The sequence below is a fragment of the Aedes aegypti genome, chromosome 2, assembly GCF_002204515.2.
Source record: "Aedes aegypti strain LVP_AGWG chromosome 2, AaegL5.0 Primary Assembly, whole genome shotgun sequence".
Lineage (NCBI taxonomy): Eukaryota > Metazoa > Arthropoda > Insecta > Diptera > Culicidae > Aedes > Aedes aegypti.
The window spans coordinates 89,887,504-89,908,102 of NC_035108.1; the positions used below are offsets into that span (position 1 = coordinate 89,887,504).

Here is a 20,599-nt window from a genome sequence, read left to right on the forward strand (position 1 = left end):
ATCAGTGGAAGTCGGGCCTATGATCTCCACAACAAGTTGCCATCAAAATAGATTCACACCCGCACCAAACATACAAAACGCTCATAAGGCCGGTAGTCCTCTACGGGTATGAAACGTGGACGATGCTCGAGGAGGACTTGCACGCACTTGGAGTCTTCGAACGTCGGGTGCTTAAGACAATCTTTGGCGGTGTGCAGGAAAACGGTGTGTGGCGACGAAGGATGAACCACGAACTCGCCCAACTCTACGGCGAACCCAGTATCCAGAAGGTGGCCAAAGCTGGAAGGATACGATGAGGGCATGTTGCAAGAATGCCGGACAACAACCCTGCAAAGATGTTGTTCGCATCGGATCCGGTTGGTACAAGAAGGCGTGGAGCTAGGTGAGCGGATCAAGTGCGAGCGTGAGGCAGATGCGGCTACGAACCGAGTATTGTAGCGTGAAAATGTTGATTCAGTGTTATCTGTTTAGATGTTAACTAAATAATTGGAATGAATGAATGCAGAAAAAAAGTTCTATCCTTAGGGTGCCCCGCCCCTAAGATGATGATATTAGATAAGTGATTTCTATGATTCATATTTGTTTTTTAAATTTTAAAACAAGTTAAAGACACGGACACGTTAATGCTTCCAATGGACGGTTATGTCCTTTGAAGGAAGCACCACACTAGACAACGGACTAGCATGCAACGCCCAGTGGCATAGTCGAAATACTTTCCTGATGAAAAGTTTTTCGGACTGCAGTGGGAATCGAACCCATACTCCTTGACTCGATGCGGCTAAATGCTTGGTAACACTAACCACACGGTCACGAAGCCCACAAGTTATTTCGGATATCTGACTAAAAACAACTTATTCATAAAAAATATTTGTTTATTATTGGTGATTTTTTCTTTAAATTAGTGGATTTGCGGATCTGGATGATGGTAGTAAATATTTTACAACCAGCGTGTGCGGTTTACTCCTAATTACGATTATGTTTCTAGAGAACAAAGAATAGATTCCAAGCTTGTTTTACAACCAAAATTATACATACATCTTCGCTGTTTCTGGTGGAGAATATAATAATACGTACTGTATAAAATCATCTTCGTTTGCTTCAAAGTAACAAAGCTCATAATAGATTGACTTATTCGTGGTCTAACTAGGGGCTAATATGTCTTTCGTTCACTTCACATAAGCGCATGATCACAATATTAGTAGTGGCTCTTGGGAAAAAGGGAAATAACAGGAAATGAGGTTACTTTCATCCGAGGTGCCTAAAACTATTTTACGTTGACGAGTATACAAAACAAAGAACGTAATGACCGATTCTAATAAACACTCAACGAAGAAATAAAAGAGTTTAAGAAATTACGATAACGAAAAGAAATCACAATCACAGATTCACTCGCGCATTGCGTCCGTGGGGTTTTGCTGCTGGATCAAACGATCTGTACGGACTGGTAGGGTGGGCCATGATGGTGGTGATGGTCCAGGTGGTCCTGTTCGATTTGTTCCTTGAGCATCTCAAGCTCCCGGATGCCGGAAACGGTTACTTCGTATTTGTGCGTCATTAGCGATCGGTAAAAGTGCAGCGCAAAGGCCACGAATATGACCAGCACTGGGATGAGGACAATGCAAGCCGACCAGGCGGCCGTCGTATTGAGGTCGTAGAACTTGACCCAGCAGAGGATGGCAATTTCGAACAGGAACAAAATCAACCCCAGCAGGGTTGAAAAGGCCCATGCCGTTTCGATGTACCAGTGGAGTCGCTCGTGGGGCGATTCGTTCACCAGCGAGATACTGTGCAGGTTGCACACGGTTTCGATGTTCGGCAGGATGCAGGTGCTGATCATGAGGGCTAGCATGTGAACCGCTACCAATAGGGTGGTGCAGATAGCGAACGCAATCAGCATGCTAGGCGGGACGGTGGTGTGCTCGTCCAGTTGCACTTCAACCATGGCGACCTGAAAGCAGAAACGGATACAAAATTTAAATTGTTGTTTGTTGGTTTTGTAGATTTAGAGCTTAAATATGTTCGTTTAAAATAATTTCCCCGATGATTATTTGAATTTCCCGGTTTTTCTCCGTCTTTTTCCTGATGAATTCAAATTCCCGTCTTTTTTCCGTTCGGTGGCCACCCTGCTGATTCCCATTTTTCCGTTGTAGTCAGCTACTATCTCAAATGATTGAACGGATTGATCTTTGAAGAAATCAGTGGAGGATATTCTAAAAATTTAGTAGAGGATCCTTTGAAGGAATCTCTGGAAGTATGCCACCTGCAGGTATGCCTAAAGGATTTTCCCCGGATGAAGTACTAAATCCGTGGATAAATTTCTAGAGGATTTATTGATAAAATTCCTGGTAAAATCTCAGAAAGAATTTTTGATGGAATCCTTAGCATAACGCATGGATTCCTGGAAAAACAAGAGGAAACCACTCACAGATTCTGGATAGAATGTTTGGAAAAAATCCCATAGCCATATCGATGACTGCTCAGAATATTCTCGACTGAGACCCCACATAATTTCAGAGTTTTGCCGGAATCCTTCGTGCTAGAATTCCTCATCAATATTCATTTTTTCCGGTACTTAAATATTGAAAGTTCAGTTCTTCCTTACTACAATTATTGCTAAATAAATCGTAGAAATATTGACCCCACAGCCACAGAATTCCAAAAAAAAAAAACAATCACTAAATTACTGGACATGCTGAGATCATTCAAAACATGCGAAGAAACATCGTGTTTCTACAACAAACTATGGCAGTCGGTCAAACGGTTGCATCACTCATAAATCGGTTTGACGAACTTGAGGTGGCGAAGTCAATGTTGTTCAAACCGTCTGAGCGTCTTTGGGCTGCATTAGATTTCCTCTAAACCAACGACTAAGATTAATTTAAAAGTTGTCTGATTTCCCCCTGTTTTCTACTAAAATTATTAATATAAAAATAAACAAATATTCTTTAAAAATGGGCGACTCCTACCAAAAATCTTACACTTCTTAGACTAGACTGCCTTATAATTGAGAAAAATTGAGATTTAAAACCAGTGTTGATGAACTCACATTCAAATCTCAATCAATGAGCTCTCCCGTGAAAAGAAACTCATTAGAGATAAAACTCATCGAAAACTCGTAAAAACACGGGCCTGTCGTTTTCATAGAAGAACTGTCCAAGAGCTCCCGAATCAGCTGATTTGAAACGTCTCGTGAAAAGGCCTATGCGAACAACAACACTGTGATAAACATTAAAAAACATTTAAAAAATTACCTAATATACCCGCTTGAAATGGACAGGAGTATAATGACAGTGCCGTAGCGTGCTATTGGCCAGGTTGGCACCCGCCAAGGGCGCCAGCCTTTAGGGGGCGCCAAAATGAGTGATGCCTTAGCGAAATTTGGGAAGAGACATATCTTGAGAGGGCGCTTCTTTAAAGTTTCACAGATATTCGTAGACATAATAATATAGAATTGAAATAATTCCTGAATCACTTTTTTTTTTTTGCCTCAGAAGATTGCTGGAATATAAAACTGCAAATTTCTGGGAGAAATTCCTGGATTTATCATAGAATTATTGTTAGACATTTTATTATGCAATTGTTCGTGGCATATACGCAATGTGATGGATTTTACTCAGGTGGCGCAGATCAATGATGTGTGCCACTAGTTCTCTCTTTTTTTTCTTCCGCTGTTCTTATGCAGCGCAAATAGTGACGTTACTATTTGCTCTGCATAATAACAGCGGGAGAATGAAAGAGAGAACTAGTGCTAGTGGCTGCGCCACCTGTGTAAAATCCATCACATTGGCATTAACCCCTCTATCGGCAGCTTCATATATTACCGCTAAAAATATATTCGAATTGCGATAACTTTTTTGTTTCTCAATATTTTTGCAGCATTTTTCACAAGACCTAAAAAAACGATATTGATCATTGGTGATCTAGTTTTGAAGATATTCCGATGTTCCTTGGGGAACCGACATTCTCCATATAAAATGTCTTTGGCGGCCATTTTGTTTTTGGTCAATTTATCCAAAAAATAAAATGTGCACTAAACAATGCCAGGTAATAAGGAGCTACTCTGAAAAAATCATACAAATCGGTTCAGTATTCTTGGAAGAATCTGAAAATTTTAATATAAGGATTTATTCACAAATTTCATAACGCCAAAAATGACCATTTTCGACACCCACCCACCCCCTTGTAACGCTTTTTGTATGAACATTTCACAAATTTTGTATGAGCCGTAACAGTACGAGGGCACCCACCCACCCCATTCAGCGTTATGAAATTTGTGAATGGGCCCTAAGGTTTTTTAGAGTTTTCAAGATCTTCATTTGTCCAGTGTGGTACCAATTACTCAAAGACGGCTGCACCAAATAACTTCATTTTTTTCACAAATTCTGTAGCTTGAAATATTTAGGTGGGTAATGGCTACGCCTCGGTCCTCCAAGGGATTTTGGAATATCTGGGGATCCAGATGACCTAATATCAATATCAACACATATTTTTAAACTTGAAAAGTTTTTGAGAGTTTGTGAAAAAATGGTTCAAAAATATCGAGAACCAAAAAAGTTATCGCAATTTGAATATTTTTTTAGCGGTAAAACATGAAGCTGCCGGTAGAGGAGTTAATAAGCAAAAAAGTTTGAGCTGGCTGCGGAAGATTGTTTAACCTTTCAAAAAAAAAAAAATGAAAAATATCATTATGTAGAATTCCTAAAAATGACTCCAATGCAGTTAAGGTAAAACAATTTGAATCAAACTACCAATATTGCATCAAACCTTCTAAGGCACTTATCTCCAGGGATGGGAAATGTACTGTCGCTAACATTTACCACCTCGATATTTACATGTTTCTACACGACCATCAAAATCCAAAGCAAACCATGATCATTCAAAACAAAAAAATGTCACGGCTCTTCAAAACTGTAATCTTCTTCTTCCCAACGTTTATTCAAACCCGAATGCGAAAAGACTCGATAAAGATGCGATAATGACAAGATTTTTCCGATTTTCGGGGTTTTGACTTTTTGCTCGGTAGAGGCGGCATAAAATTGAACTTGTATATATGTATCGCAACGGAATGATTGTGCTATTGCTAATAGATTTCAATTAGTTGAAAACACAAGCGAAATATTAGCGATTGAATTATAATTATTCAACATTTTTTCAATCATTCACCTTGAAATGGCTGCCCGAAAACGGTCATAGTGGAGAGACAAAAACAGTCAAGCAGTTTGTGAACCGTTGGCAGCGCAACGCCTGATGGTATTGATGCTGCTGTTGCTTTGTGTTTTGGTTGACTGGCAGAATCGATGAATGGTGGCAAATTGTGATCACAGTTCCCAAGCCTGCTTATCTCACAAAGGAAGCATTTAATAATGGTGTATTTTTTATGTTGGCTTTGTGCGTTAAAAAAAGGTTAAAAATAGAAAGCTCAGGAACGTTTACATACCATATCTTTAGTTAAGTGCCTTTGAAAACATGAGAAGGGGCACAACTCGACCATTGTGACGGCCATCTATGGATACTGAGATGTTACACCTTAACTCATTATCTTTACACACCCAACGAAAATTTAGGTAAGGTCTCCAAACAACTATCTTACAAACTAAAAAGATTAAAAACTACAAGTCCTTAGGAATCCTTAGTATTAATCCAATATCAATATCGAAAACGACTCAAACTGAATTCTGGGCAGGAATCTCACAGTTAATTTGATAAAGTTATCATCTACTCTTAAGCATTACTTAAACTAAATCCTAACCAAGAACAGATTTTAATAAAATCTTGGGCAGGATTTTTAAAAGGAATACTCAGAATTTCGGACAGAATTCTTGTGTGAACTAGGGCACAAATTTCTTCCATAGAGTTACAAGAAAATTTTCTTTTTTTAGAAAAAAAAAAAAGAAATGCGCCGGAATTCGCCTACAGTTTTTGCAAGAATTTTCAAAAATAAAGCAACAATGACTTGAAGCGTTCTCTCTGGAATGTTTGGAATATTTACTGATCTTCAAAAAAAGGGATTATAAATATGTCTAAATAATAATAAGACAGTTTTCCTAAACAAGAGTTCTCAGTAGTCAATCAATAGTTTAATGTTTTTAATTTTTTAGATGGTTCCTTAACTTTATCATAATACTTTTAATAATTAAGGACCTATAGATTTTATTTTGAGTATTTTTCAATAAACTCGTTCAATGAAAAATAACGGAAATAAGATTTTGTTTTGTCTATGGGGCGCACAAATGGAGGTTCGCCAAGGGCGGCATGAAGCAACGCTACGGCTCTGTATAATGAATCGTTCTATGAATTTTATATGTTTTTTAACGTTCAGATTATGGCTGAACAGACAATAGTTTGAGATTCGAATACCTATAAGGACCTCTCATAACCGCAATTATGAGGCCAAGCATTACGTTTTTGATCGGGTTAACTTTTATTTTCCGTTGTTTGATTCAAATCATTTATACATAAATTATTATTCATAAACTCATCTACGATTGATTTGGTCTTGTTAACCGATTCTAGACATCTTTGTAGCCATCTTATTACTCATGCTAATTTCGATTCTGATCATGTCCCTGTTACATTTCAAATATCCCATGGAGCGATTCTCAATCCTATCAGCTCCACTCTCAATTATTTTCAAGCCGACTGGAATATATATGAAACATATATTGACTCTAATTTTGATGTTAACATTTCTTTACAAACAAAACTTGATATTGACAATGCTCTTGAAACTTTAAAAAATTCTATTGTTGAAGGCAGAAGCATTGCAATTCCAAAATGTGAAGTAAAATTTGAATCCATGATTATAGACGATGATCTCAAACTCTTCGTCCGTATTAAAAACGTGAGGAGAAGGCAATTTCAACGCACTCGCGATCCTGCTATGAAAATTATATGGCAGGATTTGCAGAAAGAAATCAAGAAAAGTTTTGCCTAATTAAGAAACAAAAATATTGAAAATAAGATTTCTGAATTGGACCCTTTGTCTAAGCCATTTTGGAAATTATCTAAAATTTTGAAAAAAACCTCAGAAGCCAATACCGACATTGAAAGAGGAAAACAAATTATTACTAACTAATTGCGAAAAAGCTCAAAAATTTGCTATGCAGTTTGAAAGCACGCACAATTTTAATTTAGAACTTACTAGTTCAACTGAAAATCAAGTTACTCAGGACTTTGAAAATATGCTCAATCAAGAGAACGTTTTCGAAAGTTCCTGGGAAACTGATTTGGAAGAAGTGAGAACTATTGTTACAACATTCAAAAATATGAAAGCTCCTGGCGATGATGGAATTTTCTACATCCTCATCAAGAAACTTCCAGAAAGTAACTTATCATTCTTAGTTAATATATTTAACAAATGTTTTCAATTTGCATTTTTTCCTGACAAATGGAAAAATGCTAAGGTTGTACCAATATCAAAACCAGACAAAAATCCTGCAGAAGCTTCTAGCTATCGTCCAATCAGCTTGCTTTCTTCCATCAGTAAACTTTTTGAAAAGTTCATTTTGCACAGAATGGGGGCCATCGTCAACGAAAATTCAATTTTTGCCAATGAACAGTTCGGATTCTGCCATAGACATTCGACCACTCATCAACTTTTACGTGTAACAAATTTGATCCGTTTCAACAAATCTGAAGGCTATTCTACTGGTCTTGCTCTTCTAGACATAGAAAAGGCATTCGACAGTGTTTGGTATGAAGGCTTGATTAAAATTAAAAACTTTAATTTTCCAACAAACATTGATTGTTAGAACAATTCAAAGTTATTTGTCAAATCGTACACTTCAGGCCTCTCCGCCAAAGGACGAAGTCTGCGCGTCATCTGTAGTCAATTGCAAAAAAGTTTGGATGTTTTTTCTTCATACTTGCAAAAATGGAAGATTTCTCATAATGCTTCCAAAACTCAACTAATAATTTTCCCACATAAACCAAAAGCTCTTTATTTGAAACCTTCAAGTAGACTTGTTGTCACAATGAGAGGGATTTCAATAAATTGATCCGATTAAGTATCTAGGGATCATGCTAGATAAGAATTTTACTTTCAAAAATCACATTGAGGGCATTCAAGCCAAATGTAACAAATATGTAAAATATCTCTATCCCCTTATTAATAGAAAATCAAAACTTTGTCTTAAGAACTAGTTTTTAATATTCAATCACACTTTCAAGCCAGCCATGTTGTATGCTGTACCAATATGGACTAGCTGTTGTAATATCAGAAAGAAAGCTCTGCAGAGAATTCAAAATAAAATTTTGAAAATGATTCTGAAGCTTCCTCCCTCGTAAAGTACCAATGAGTTACATAGAATATCCAATGTTGACACATTGGAACAAATGTCAAATAAAATAACTAAAAATTTCAGGCAGAAATCGTTACAATCTCAGATAACCCGTATTTTATCCAGAAGAAAAATCGCAGATAACCCGTATTTTATCCAGAAATTACTCCAGTTATAGGATTTCTTCCAAAATTATCGTTTAGAATGTCTTCAAGACATAAACCAGGAACTTATCCAAGGATACTTCCATAAATAACTCGAGCAAATCATTCTTAAATTTACTCAGGAATCCCTGCACAAATTCTGTAAAACAAACTCTACAAGGAAATTTGTAAATAGTTTACCCAGGATTCCTTCAGAGATGGGGGAATCCTTTCCGGGAGTTATGAAACTTCTTTAATATATTCTGATGAGCTCACTACAGAATTTTCTGTAGTATTTGAAGACATTTCTTGAAAAAAAAATTACTTAATCTCTAAATACATGTGTGACGGAATGGTAGAAGGAATATTTGGACTAAGTGCTACGTATTTGCTGATAAGAAACCTTAAATGCACGTTTGAAGAATCCATGAAGGTTTTAGCTGAGAAAATACTCGAGAAATGTTAGAATGGATTGCAGCAAAAAAACCCTTAGAATAAATGCTAAGGAAAAGCCTAAAGAAATTCCTAAAGAAACTTCATGAAAAAAATAAATAAAAAAAACTTTAAGTCATTTACTCAAACTATCCTTTGAACTAGAAGATTCAAGGTTCCGTAGTTTTCATCTAAAGCTTGACCACGTACTGCCAACGATGGCAAACATGCCAGAACATGAGATGGATGAAATTGATGCAACGTTTATTGAAAACTGTTATAAACTTGCATAGTCATACAATACAATATTAACTTAATAATTTTTTGAGATAATGAACTTAATAATCAGAAATTGTTGTCACGTTAAAGCATGTATAATCGACGCTAGTACCTAAATATCGAACAATACCTGCAAATGAGCAATAAATCGAAACTATTTCAGCCCCCTTCTCCACTTTACTACGACTGAAAACCGCAAACAAACGAGTGCATATTTGAGGAAAGGAAGCTAAAAGCGGGATGCGCGCGAAACCAAACAAGCGGTTGTGTCACAGCAGCGCGCAAAATTTTAATTCTACGGCTCTAATTATTTATAAACCACGGCATCATTGCCGAAAATCATCAATCGTCATTATCTTCTCTCTCTCCCGCGTTGGCTGTGGCAAGAAATGCCCTAAGAATCGAGATGATGCGCTATACTGAACGAGATGATCGCCGAAAATCGAGGAAGATGCTCTGCCGTTATACGCATAAGTGACCAATGTTCCGAATGTAACTTTATTATTTGAATGAAGTTTACGAGACACTACATGATTTACGCTGATTTGCCTAGCAAGATGAGCGAGGAAGATACTCTGCCGTTATACGCATTAGTAACCCAAGTTCTGAATGTAACTTTATTGTATGAATGAAGTTTACGAGGTGCAAAATGACTTCCTTGTAAAACAGTGTCTAATCTACTATACTATTAGCGTTCTGATCTGAACCGGAGGTTCAGCCCTATATAGAATATACACTAACCCCAAACCTTTACCATTTATCCATTATTATGATCAGCATGGAAATTTTAGAAGAAGGATATTTTTTGATGATATGAAAAACGCACTTCAGCTGCATCATGTACTATATGGTAGTTAGATATCATGAAAACCGCTATTTTTCGCTTTCGATTCGTTTGTCATCCAGTTTAATGAAAAAAATGTTGTTTTTACGTCTCAGACACGTAAGTAATGTCGATGATTTTTTTTTGTCGGGATGATAATTTTAACAAATCACTCCTTTTTCGCAGACATTTCAGCATTGGATACAGCCATTCCCGTGGACTAAGTTGTCGTCCACTGGGCGATTCCAAAGAGGATTTTTTCGGAGTGAATCAGCGTCTTTACCAGTCCGGTGTTTGGGAACTTCCAGTAGGGGAAGCAACTTATGTAATTGGTGGATTTAAATTTGGTTGATAAATATATTGTATTGTATTCACAAAGCCTTAAAAGATTTTTCATGAAAAACCTAAGACCTCCAGGAGTTTATCTAATGATTTTACCATCGTTTTCCCAAGATTCTCGTTTAGAACATCCTCAAGAATTCAACCAATATTTCTCCAGAGATGTTATTAGATTTACTACAAAATTGTTCAAGATTTTCTTTACATTTCAAATAGAAATTTCTTTAAGCACACCTTCAGAAACTATCTTTCTGATTAAAATTTTGGACACTCTACTTAATATGGGGAACGTTTTAATTGAAAGCTTCCTAAATTTCCCATTTAAAATTACAGTAGAAGCTCGATATAACGACATATTTTATGGTGCCATTTTTCGGCCCATGAAAAATTTTTTATTGTTACAACCATCCTCTATAACGACTTTTCTCTATTACGTCGGTCCCTTGCGATGTCGTTATAGCAAGCTTCGACTGTAGTCACTTTTGAAACGTGTTTTATAAGTAATTTCAATAGATATCCATTGAAATTCAAAATATCCAACTAGCTCTGATGACTAGTTGAGTCTAAGCAATGTTTTGAATTTTCTGATCATGCTTTTCATGAGCTGACCAGAATTCGAATCAAAGTGTCTGAAATATGGAGCAAAAGATAGTTTGCGTCCAAAATAAGAAACATGAAAAGACCACGCATTTCTATTATTCAAGGTCTTTCAAGTTGCAAATCAAAATCTTTACCTACCAATCAAATTTTAAATGCAAGCTTGATCATATGATTTTTACGCTTTTGTATGAGTTATATTACACTGGGGTGTCCATAATATGAATTAAAACGATACTCATAAGAGAACATTCAAAAATGACGTCCATCATTTGGGGGAGGTGAGGGTTTGTCTACGAAAGTGTGAAAGTGCACGTATAAGGTATTAAAGTATTGGCCGTGAGAGAGGGGGAAGGCATTGGTTCATGCAGTTATGAAAGATGATGGACGTCATATTTGAATTGTTCTCAAGTTTTTTTTTTTTTAATTATTCCAGAAAACCTTTGAGAAATTCCCCAGGGAAGTCTTCAAACATTTTTTTTCAGGGTTGCCTCCAGAAAAATGCCAAGATTTTTTTTTCAATAGCTATTTGAGTTTTTTTTTTTTTTTCGAAAATCCGGGAGGTATTTCAGAAGGAACTCATAAAGTATTTGATGAAACTTCATTAAGATACACGGCGTACGAGAATTCCTGAAAGAACTCTTGAGGAGGTCTTGGAGGATTTCGAAGATAAATTGCTAAGAAAAATAAAGCAATCAAATCTATGGAAAACTTCCTGCATGAATTCGTTGATAATAATCGGGCGAATTGACGAAACAATTTCTGAAAATATGATCGGATGATGTTTTCAGTACAATTTTGTTACATATTTTCAAACAGCCTACTTCGGGACAAAGCAAGGTTTGTCGGGTCAACTAGTACATAATAAATTGTTTTAAAGAACTGTAGGAATAGTTCTTGGAGGGAATGTTGGAAAATTTTTTGAGAAATAAATTTTGTGAATAAATTTCTTTAAAAGTCCCACGAGTACCAGAAAGAGTACTAAACATATTTCCTTTAATAATTCCTGGATGAATTTTTGGAGCAATTCCTGGTTGTAAATGTAGATAAATTCTTGAAGAAATCTATGTAAAATGCCTGGTAGCAAGACTGGAAAAACTAACGTAGGAAATCTTGTAGGTAGTTCCTTCTGGGAAAATCCTTAAACGAATCCTAAAATCCAGGAAAATGATTATTTGTGGATTGTCTTGGAAGAACTCCTGTCTTCTGTTTAGAGTCTTTGAAAGATTTCCAGCTAGAGAAATCAGTGGAAAATAGATTCAAAATTTTCTGGAAAAAATCCAGATACTGAGCCTTCCAAATAAACGAGTTAAGTAAAAAAAATCCAGATAAAGTATATTGGAAAACTTTGCTTGTTGAAATTACAGTAAGCGACGTAGAAAATTCTGAAGTAATTTCTCTAAGCACCCTTTGAAACGCCACTGGAAGAATTACTGGGAGACTTGGAGGTGGAATCACCAGAAGAATTCCAGAACAAATAGAAATTGCAGCATGATAAGTTGCAAGCAGGAAAAAAAAGATGCTTTAGAGTCTATTTTGATTAGAATGGGAGCTTTAGAGAACTTCCGTTGAAAATGGATACTTTTAAGAGACTTGCATTAAAAAAAAGAGACCAAGGTTCTAAAAAGAACTGCTGCCAGCCATAGTTTCCTAGCAATAGTTATAGTTGTAATAGTTTTCTAGAACTTTACGCAAACATACTTTTTTATCACCAAAAAATTTAAATGGATTAACAGTAGCTTGTGACAATTATGCGTGCAACGGCAGTGCTTCCGTTGTCGCCACTACCTAGACGCGTATCGTAGATCGTCTCGGCGATAGTCTGAGGCGCAATCGAGGTGAAGAGGTGAATGAGCTACCACCAACTTATGTTGTGCTCGCCGAAATCATTACGGGTTGTCCCCAGGGCCGCTCGACGAACGATGGCAACGACACTGACCGTGACACCTGCTCTTTTTCGTCACAAAGTTTGTTTCTGCGCGTTCCGATGTAATGAGGCGATCTCATTCATGATCGTTGGCGTGGGATGCGGAAAGGAATGTTGGCGCGTAAGGCGTATGGTATGCGTGAGGGGCTTAGAAATGAAAAAGACTTACCATAGCGAACCCGGAGAGAAGCGCAGATGTTTTGCTGGATGCCTTTAGCTTGGCCCGACTGAGCTGCAGCTTCCGCCAGGACAGGTAGTTTGGGGAGTTATATTCGTCGCCGGACTGGGACATTGTACTGATGTGTGAGCGTCTCTGAAATAGCCAAAGATAGAGCAAATTAATGATTGAGTCGAACGAAGATTATTTGCGTGAAAATAAGAAAGACTACACAATGTATTGAAATCGCTGACAAGCACCTCTTCTCCTAGGGTATGGCTGGGTCCACTTCCGCTTCCGGCACCGAGTAGGGTGGCACCGATCGACGAAATTCCGTTGTTGTGGCCTGCAAACCCGGCGGATCCACCAGTTCCACCCGCCGACGAATGCTTGCTGGCCGCAGCTGCAGCGGAAACAGGTTTATTGAATTGCTTGTAGTACGGCGAGTTCAGACAGAGATTCGATTGTGAGCAGCTCGGATGCAAATGCATTGTCTCATTTGGGAAGGAACGCGCACGATGCTCGCTGAATTGCGCCGGCGCTCGCTCACCTATCTCCAAATGGCGATAGTCTCTCCGTTTCTCACGAACGGCGACGCGAATGGGAGATTTTTATTTTTCTTCGACAAATTACACTGTACCCAGTGGGTATTTGAAGAAGCCTATTCACAGTATCTTCCGATTTACAGCGTTTCAATCACTAGATTACTTTCATTAAGTCACACATTTGGAGGATTTTCGCTTTTGATAACCCCAGATCATATCGTCTTCTTCGTCGTCGATTTGCTCACACCTTTTCATACTCTTTCTCTGTGATATTAAAATGTAGTGGATAGATAGGGGAGAAAGGTATAAAACGTATCAACATGGTGGAACGATCCTACATGAAAAATCTCCTAATTCTCGCATAACTTATGATCTCGCCCTAAAAAACCATTGGTAACCATGTGTGTAGCTCATTGTTTCTGAGCATTTGAATGGATTTACACGTTGTTTATCAACTCTATGGTGAAGAAAGGACCATTATATACCTATCAGTGATGTTGGTTTGGATGTTCATTCCTTCACTTGCTCAGAAACAACGAGCTACACACATGGTTACCAATGGCTTTTAGGGCGTTATCTCAGAGTATGCGAGAATTTGCGTTTTCAACATCCAACATTTCCGAAATATTGAGTGATGCGATGGGTAACACGCTCCTCTTCAAAGGAATACTAAATGTTTGGGAGACTATCAGTGAGATCTCTCTTGATTCGATAGTAGTAATATAGGCATATCTAAGTACTACGCGATGCTTTGATGTTTTTGCGTTAGTTTGCTTTGCGCATCGTTCGATGTGTGTAGCGGCGAAGACATTTCACATGTTTTAGTTGAGAGTTTGGCGAAGAGATGTACCTATTACATTGCCAAGTCGTAAACAATTTTTGTGAATCATTGATGTGTACTGTTTGTGGGGTGGGGTGCGTTTTAAATTTTCTTATGTGCCGAAACCGATCGATTATGATACGTCAGTAAGTACCTATCTTGATAAAGACTCTCGGAAGTTTTTGAGACTATTGGTACTATTCGATAGTTATTCTTGGCGGCGTGATTATATTTTTGATTTTCAGATTGAACTACTCAGGTCGTTCGTGGGTAATTCTGTCTATGATGGTATATTAATAAGATCTGCAATAAATAGATATTTATCTGCATTGGACTTCATTGTTTAAATTCAGCGGTGTAATGTTTCGCACCTAAATTGTCTCAGAAGATGTCTATTAAACTAAAAACATTTAAGATTGTGTTTGCGAAGGTTATGATATGCAAACGTGTTTCTCATGGATCTTTTATTCTTTTTAGCTACACTTATTTGCTTTCGCTGACCACGAAACGTCAAGAACATTTATTTGGTATTACGTCCCTGAAGGGACACAGGCTGTTTTTCGGCCCCTTCCTAAAATTCTGTGCACATTTCATGCCATAATGGTTAATCTCATAGTTTTGTAAATCTCTCGTTGTTCCCGTTCTTCCTCACGAATGTTGTCAAAATAGAGAGAGCTGCATCTACCCAATGTGGGTACTTTGGCCCAATAAGCCAAATTTGGGTAAATGCAACTTTTCTTAACCCGTTAACGCCCAAGGTATCCCACAATTGTGCTTAAGTCTCGAAATTGTTATCAATAGTTGGGTTCTCATAAAATAAGCACAGGGGTCTATTTTGTAAATCGAGCAGATTCATGTGACTCGTTTGTAATCACTGTCGATCAAAGTAAGCAGGCATGAGCCTATGCATGCTATAAAACGTTTGACTTTTACTGTGCGCCCTGTTTTCAAGTTGCCCGTGAGAGAGAGCGTGACAGCACCAACACACGGCTCACAGTAAAAGTCAAACGAACAAAAGAATTTATGGCACGTACAGAGGCTGATATTGCCATGAGCCTCTGTACCAGTCTTGGGAACTGTGACCACAATTCACCACAGTTCATCGATTCTGCCATTCCACCAAAACACAAAGCAGCAGCAGCATCAATACCATCAGGCGTTGCGCTGCCAACGGTTCACACACTGCTTGACTGTTTTTGTCTCTCCACTATGACCATTTTCGGGCAGCCATTCCAAGCTGAATGATTGAAAAAAGTGTTAAATCATTCAATCGCTAATATTTTGCTTGTGTTTTCAACTAATTGAAATCTATTAGCTCTAACAGAAAGACCACAATCATTCCGTTACGATACATATAAACAAGTTCAATTTCATACTGCCTTTATCGAGCAAAAATGCAAAACCCCGAAAATCGCAAAAATCGTGTCACCACTGTGCTCGAGTCATTTCGCATTCGGGGTTGAAAAACGTTAGGAAGAAGAAGATTACATTTTTGAAGAGCCGTGACATTTTTTTGTTTTGAACCGTCATGGTTTGCTTTGGATTTTGATGGTCGTGTAGAAAGATGTAAATGTAGAGGCGGTAAATGTTTGCTCCAGTACTTTTCTCATCCCTGCTCTGTACCGTACAGACTGTACGTGCCATAAATTCTTTTGTTCTTTTGACTTTTACTGTGCGCCGTGTATTGGTGCTGTCTCGCTCTCTCTCCCGGGCAACTTGAAAACAGGCAGCACAGTAAAAGTCAAACGTCGAAAAACTCGAGTGACAGAGCCGTGTCGAGCAAACTTTTTGGTCGACAGTGACTGCAGTCGAGTAATTTTGATCGACTCGACTTGTAAAATAGGGCTCACAGTTTCAGCAAAAAAGTTGAATTCTATGGTGAGGATCAAAAAATATTCTATAGTATTAATTTTGCATTTTATTAATACAAAATTAATGATAGTTGATCCTTTAGAAGCAGTAAGCATTGTAAAAAATATGTTCGGTTGGAAACGTTCAACTCTTCTACTACCACGGGAGAGAAAACTTACGCTTACGGCGAAGGGTGCAGAAAAATATAAAAGTCCAACTTTGAAAATGCATATCTCCGTCGTTTTCTAAACGATTTTCATTTTTATTTTGCAGCAGTGGGAATTAGATACTTTTTGAGATCAATATCCATTTAAAATTTATTCAAAAAGATAGTATACCCAAAGTTTTTTTTTAACAAAATGTAGTTTAAAAGTAGAATGGAGTACCTTGTACCTTTTAATTCCGCCCTAAGTTGAGTCGATCAAAATGGCTCGACTGTAGTTACTGTTACGACTCTATCGCTCGAGTTTTCCGACAGTTGTCACTCTATGTGACAGGATTACTATGGGAGTCTATGGGTGACATCTGAAATATGCCTGCTTACTTTGATCTACAGCGATTACAGACGAGTCACTTGATACTGCTCGATTTGCAAAATAGACTCCTTAGGATGTTTAGCCCAAAACATTTAGGGCAGAATTAAAAGGTACAAGGTACTCCAATCTACTTTTAAGTTTCTCTATTGAGATTGTGCTGAGAGGATTCGAATACATTAAAAAGAAAATGTAGTTCTTAGTGTTATCTGGTACGGATTTGTGGCACAAATTAAGCGAGGTAACAATCTTTAAGAGGATAAATTATGATTTTCTTGGTAAAAAATAAACTCCGGAACCATAATTCACATGTTTGGGTTGAAATATAAATTTTTGATTACATTCAAAATTTGTTTTACACAAAAAAATCTCGAAAAACCCTGATTTTAAATCTTTTTACCTGTAAATCAAAATTCGATCAAAATTAGTTTTTTCTACATGAATCTGATTGTAGCAGCCCAGCAAACATGTTTAGGTAGAAATATATTTTTTTGCAATTCTGTTGCAAATTAGCCTACTTTTTATCAAGAGAATGGACAAAATAAAGGCCTACTTTTCCTACCGAAAGAAACAGTGCTGAAAAGTGCTACTTTTCAGCACTAATATCAGTATCGAAAAGTAGCACTTTTCAGTACTATTTTGGTAGTTATCAAAATGACGTCGGATTGCATCCATAGATCATTTATTCAATTGTTCTGAATTTTTCAATGACTTAGGTTCTGATTTTACATCCATATGATGAACCGAATTGAGTCGGATTCGAATGGTAGATTCGGATTTGAAATCAGAATTAAGTTTATTGTGAGGGATTCTGAGTTGAAATAGGATGTATCTATAGGAGGCAGTAGAATATGTGAGTTCACAACAAAAAAGACGGGAGCTTTATGAGGCGATTCGTCCAGTGAGCGTGGGGCAGAAGTTGAATTGGTCCCAAAATGATCGGCACTTCATGTTCCTACACCTGTTGCTTAGATTTATCAGCAACTTTGGAAAAAACTGCTCCACCGACTGAGGTTTTTAATAACAGTTTACTTTGAACACAATACTTTTCACTTTTTCAGCCATAATATCGGTGGGCTGCATTTGACGTTTCGTGAGAGGGGAATCTGGGCTGCATATGACGTTGATATTTTTCCTCTTCGCGAGTCTCTCTCAGATGGATACCATGTGGATTCTCTTGAAATATGATTGTGTTCCTTAAAATGATCTAAACCAAACGGCATTTTTCGTAATTGCAAAAAATGTTGTATGCAACGCGTTCCAAAACTCGATTTTTTCAGCACTCGTCGTATTTATCCAACTCGGCAAGCCTCGTCGGATAAATGTACGACTCGTGCTGAAAAAATCATTATTTTGGAACTTGTTGCATAAGTAACTATTTTGATTACACTCAAAATATCTTTCAATTAAAAAAAACTATGACAATTTTTAGCAACAGTCAAAGCAATAACTGCTGGATTTCTCGACAGAAACATGACTGATGAAGTCTATTGAACATATTTGTGCAGAAATATATATTTTTTTCTGGATTACACTCTAAATTGATTTCAATTTTGAAAATTATGAAGATCTTATTTTTTATTCTATAGGCAAATTTTATGCAACACCATCATAGAGGTCGCTAGTGAAAAAGGAGAGAAATGTCATTGAAAATGTTTGTATACGTCAAAATTCAATTTTTTGACCCAAAAATTAGCTCATAATCAATTAATTTTTAAACTATTTTCCATCGGCATAATCATTTTTGACCTTTTTTTCTTGTGATACGCGTGATTTCATAACAAATTTAAGCCCAAACAAAGAATCCGGAAGTTTATAACTTATGTAGTCAAACACCAATTTTATCCCTCTAATCGTACATGAGCACTGACCGGATCTGTACATTTTCGAAGGAAAAAAAGTTTATCATGTTTTTCAATGCTCTCTGATCGTCTAAATTTCTACAACATAACTATTCCGAGAAAAAGTGTAATATATGTGCTCTTACCTATGCTGCACACGGTGCGTTCTCAACCCAACCTCCTTTATGACGGTTCTCCTACTAGCCACCAGATGTCGAAGTGATCGATCAGCTTTGAAAATATTATAATATAAATCAAAATTTATTGCGATGACATCTTGTTTTGTCGCTATAAATTTTATTATAGAAGTCTGAAGAACATGTTGGTCAAGAAAATAAAATTTTTGAGTGCATTCAAAATTAGTTTTATTTCAAAAACTACGAAAAGTCTTTTTTAAACGTTTTGCCTGCAGCATAGCTTAGCTTAGACTGACTACAAATATCAATCACAACTCGAAGTGACGAACCGTTCAAAGTTTGTTGAACCAATAGCTAAACGTAACATTCGTATAGCTGTCAGGACAAAATCATGTGTTATCATATTATACTCATAAGGCTGATACAAATATTAATTTTCTTTTATGTCCGAGACCACTTGGAAGGTACGAGGGGGGGATAAAAATAAATAAAGAACAAAAAAAAAAATGAAAAAAAATTACTTTTTCGAATTTTTATTTTTAACGATACTTGTTAAACTGTTTTTCAATCGTCATCTGGATCATTATTTTATCTGTTTTTTATTTTAAAATTTAAAAAACCGAACTGATGTCAAAAAAAATGATGAATCTTTTTTTTTCTCCCCTTCAAAATTTTTGGATTTTTGAAGGGGGGGGGGGGGTGACATAAAAGAAAATTAATATTTGTATCAGCCTTAAGAAAAGCAAAAAAAACTCGATGACTTGACCATCACAGAACACTCTTTTGACGACACTTACAGCGGCAAACCATTTAAAGTTTTTTGAATAAAGTGCAACCTTTTGCAAGTCTACACTTATACTGTCGAACCATTCAGAATCCTTTCTTAATTACAAAAATAAAGGTAAAAGGAAATGGATGTTTTGAAGTAAAAAAAATGTAGAACATACATTATTTATGATTAAGGGTTCATGCCGACACTGACAGTTTGTTGAAAAGTCGTATTAACGTACCATGGTTGTACCGATTAACCGTGCAGTCATACATATTTTACAGATTTGTAATAAAAGCATGAAACGAGCTCACTACTTGATACTTCATCCTCGACTGAGCAGCCACAATCCACTTCCAGCTTGACTTAACGCGTACAGGCTAACTAAGAAACAAATCACTCTGGAGACGCGAGAAAAACAATACTTTTGCGTTTCATGCAAAAGATGAACAGAATGATTTGATGACAGAAAACAAAAAACACGAACAATTGGGCTTTCACAAAACACTGCCTAGCAAAATACGCGCAAGCCGAAAGAACGAAAAACAAAAACGAGGCACGAAACCGACTCGTTTGCTCGGGCAATATCAAAGCACTCAAACACAAAAAGGGAACAGGGATTGCTTCGGGCTTTCTCGATGCTTCAATCAACAAACATAAATGATTGCCTACTAAGACCTAACTATGAAACCTGTAGGTAAGAAATGTCAAATCCAAATCACCCCTTGTTGTTTCTAGCTAGCCAAAAAAGCCTCTTTGTATGTATCAAGTCTTGCGAGCTCATGTGGAACATTTTTGAACCACAAGCATCAAATGGCCAGACATGTTCAGATACAGGAGACCGGAAATCAACTGTTGATTTCCATACTGTGTCATATTAAATCATATTCACTCGGCAAAAGATGGCCATCGGAAGTCTTTCGGGTCATTTTAAATACAGGTGACCAGTTTCAGAACTCCATTATCAATTCTAAAAGACCATTTTTATCATAAGAACACACCCATTATGCGAAACATCAAATAACACTGTTACGGCTAATTAAATTAAAGCAGGGTGTCTACTCATATACAGAAATGAAATTCCCTGAGATTTCCAGGTTTTTCCAGGTTGAAAAAAAGTCCAGGTA

General features: G+C 37.0%; 1 protein-coding gene across 4 annotated transcripts in view; it reads right to left on the reverse strand.

Moving 5' to 3' along the window:
* Window positions 1-854: 854 nt before the first annotated feature.
* The window catches only part of LOC5579438 (calcium release-activated calcium channel protein 1), a 105,739-nt gene continuing 85,994 nt past the window's right edge, over window positions 855-20,599 (reverse strand). For 3 of the 4 annotated variants that reach the window (XM_021841488.1, XM_021841487.1, XM_021841486.1), the window contains exons 2-4: window positions 13,237-13,785; window positions 12,989-13,132; window positions 855-1,948 (exon numbers count right to left, since the gene is read on the reverse strand). In XM_021841488.1, coding sequence (XP_021697180.1) covers window positions 1,424-1,948; window positions 12,989-13,132; window positions 13,237-13,467 — 900 coding nt within the window. In that variant the 5' untranslated portion in view covers window positions 13,468-13,785 and the 3' untranslated portion in view covers window positions 855-1,423. The remainder of the gene's footprint in view (window positions 1,949-12,988; window positions 13,133-13,236; window positions 13,786-20,599) is intronic. The other variant, XM_021841485.1, reaches the window with a different exon arrangement.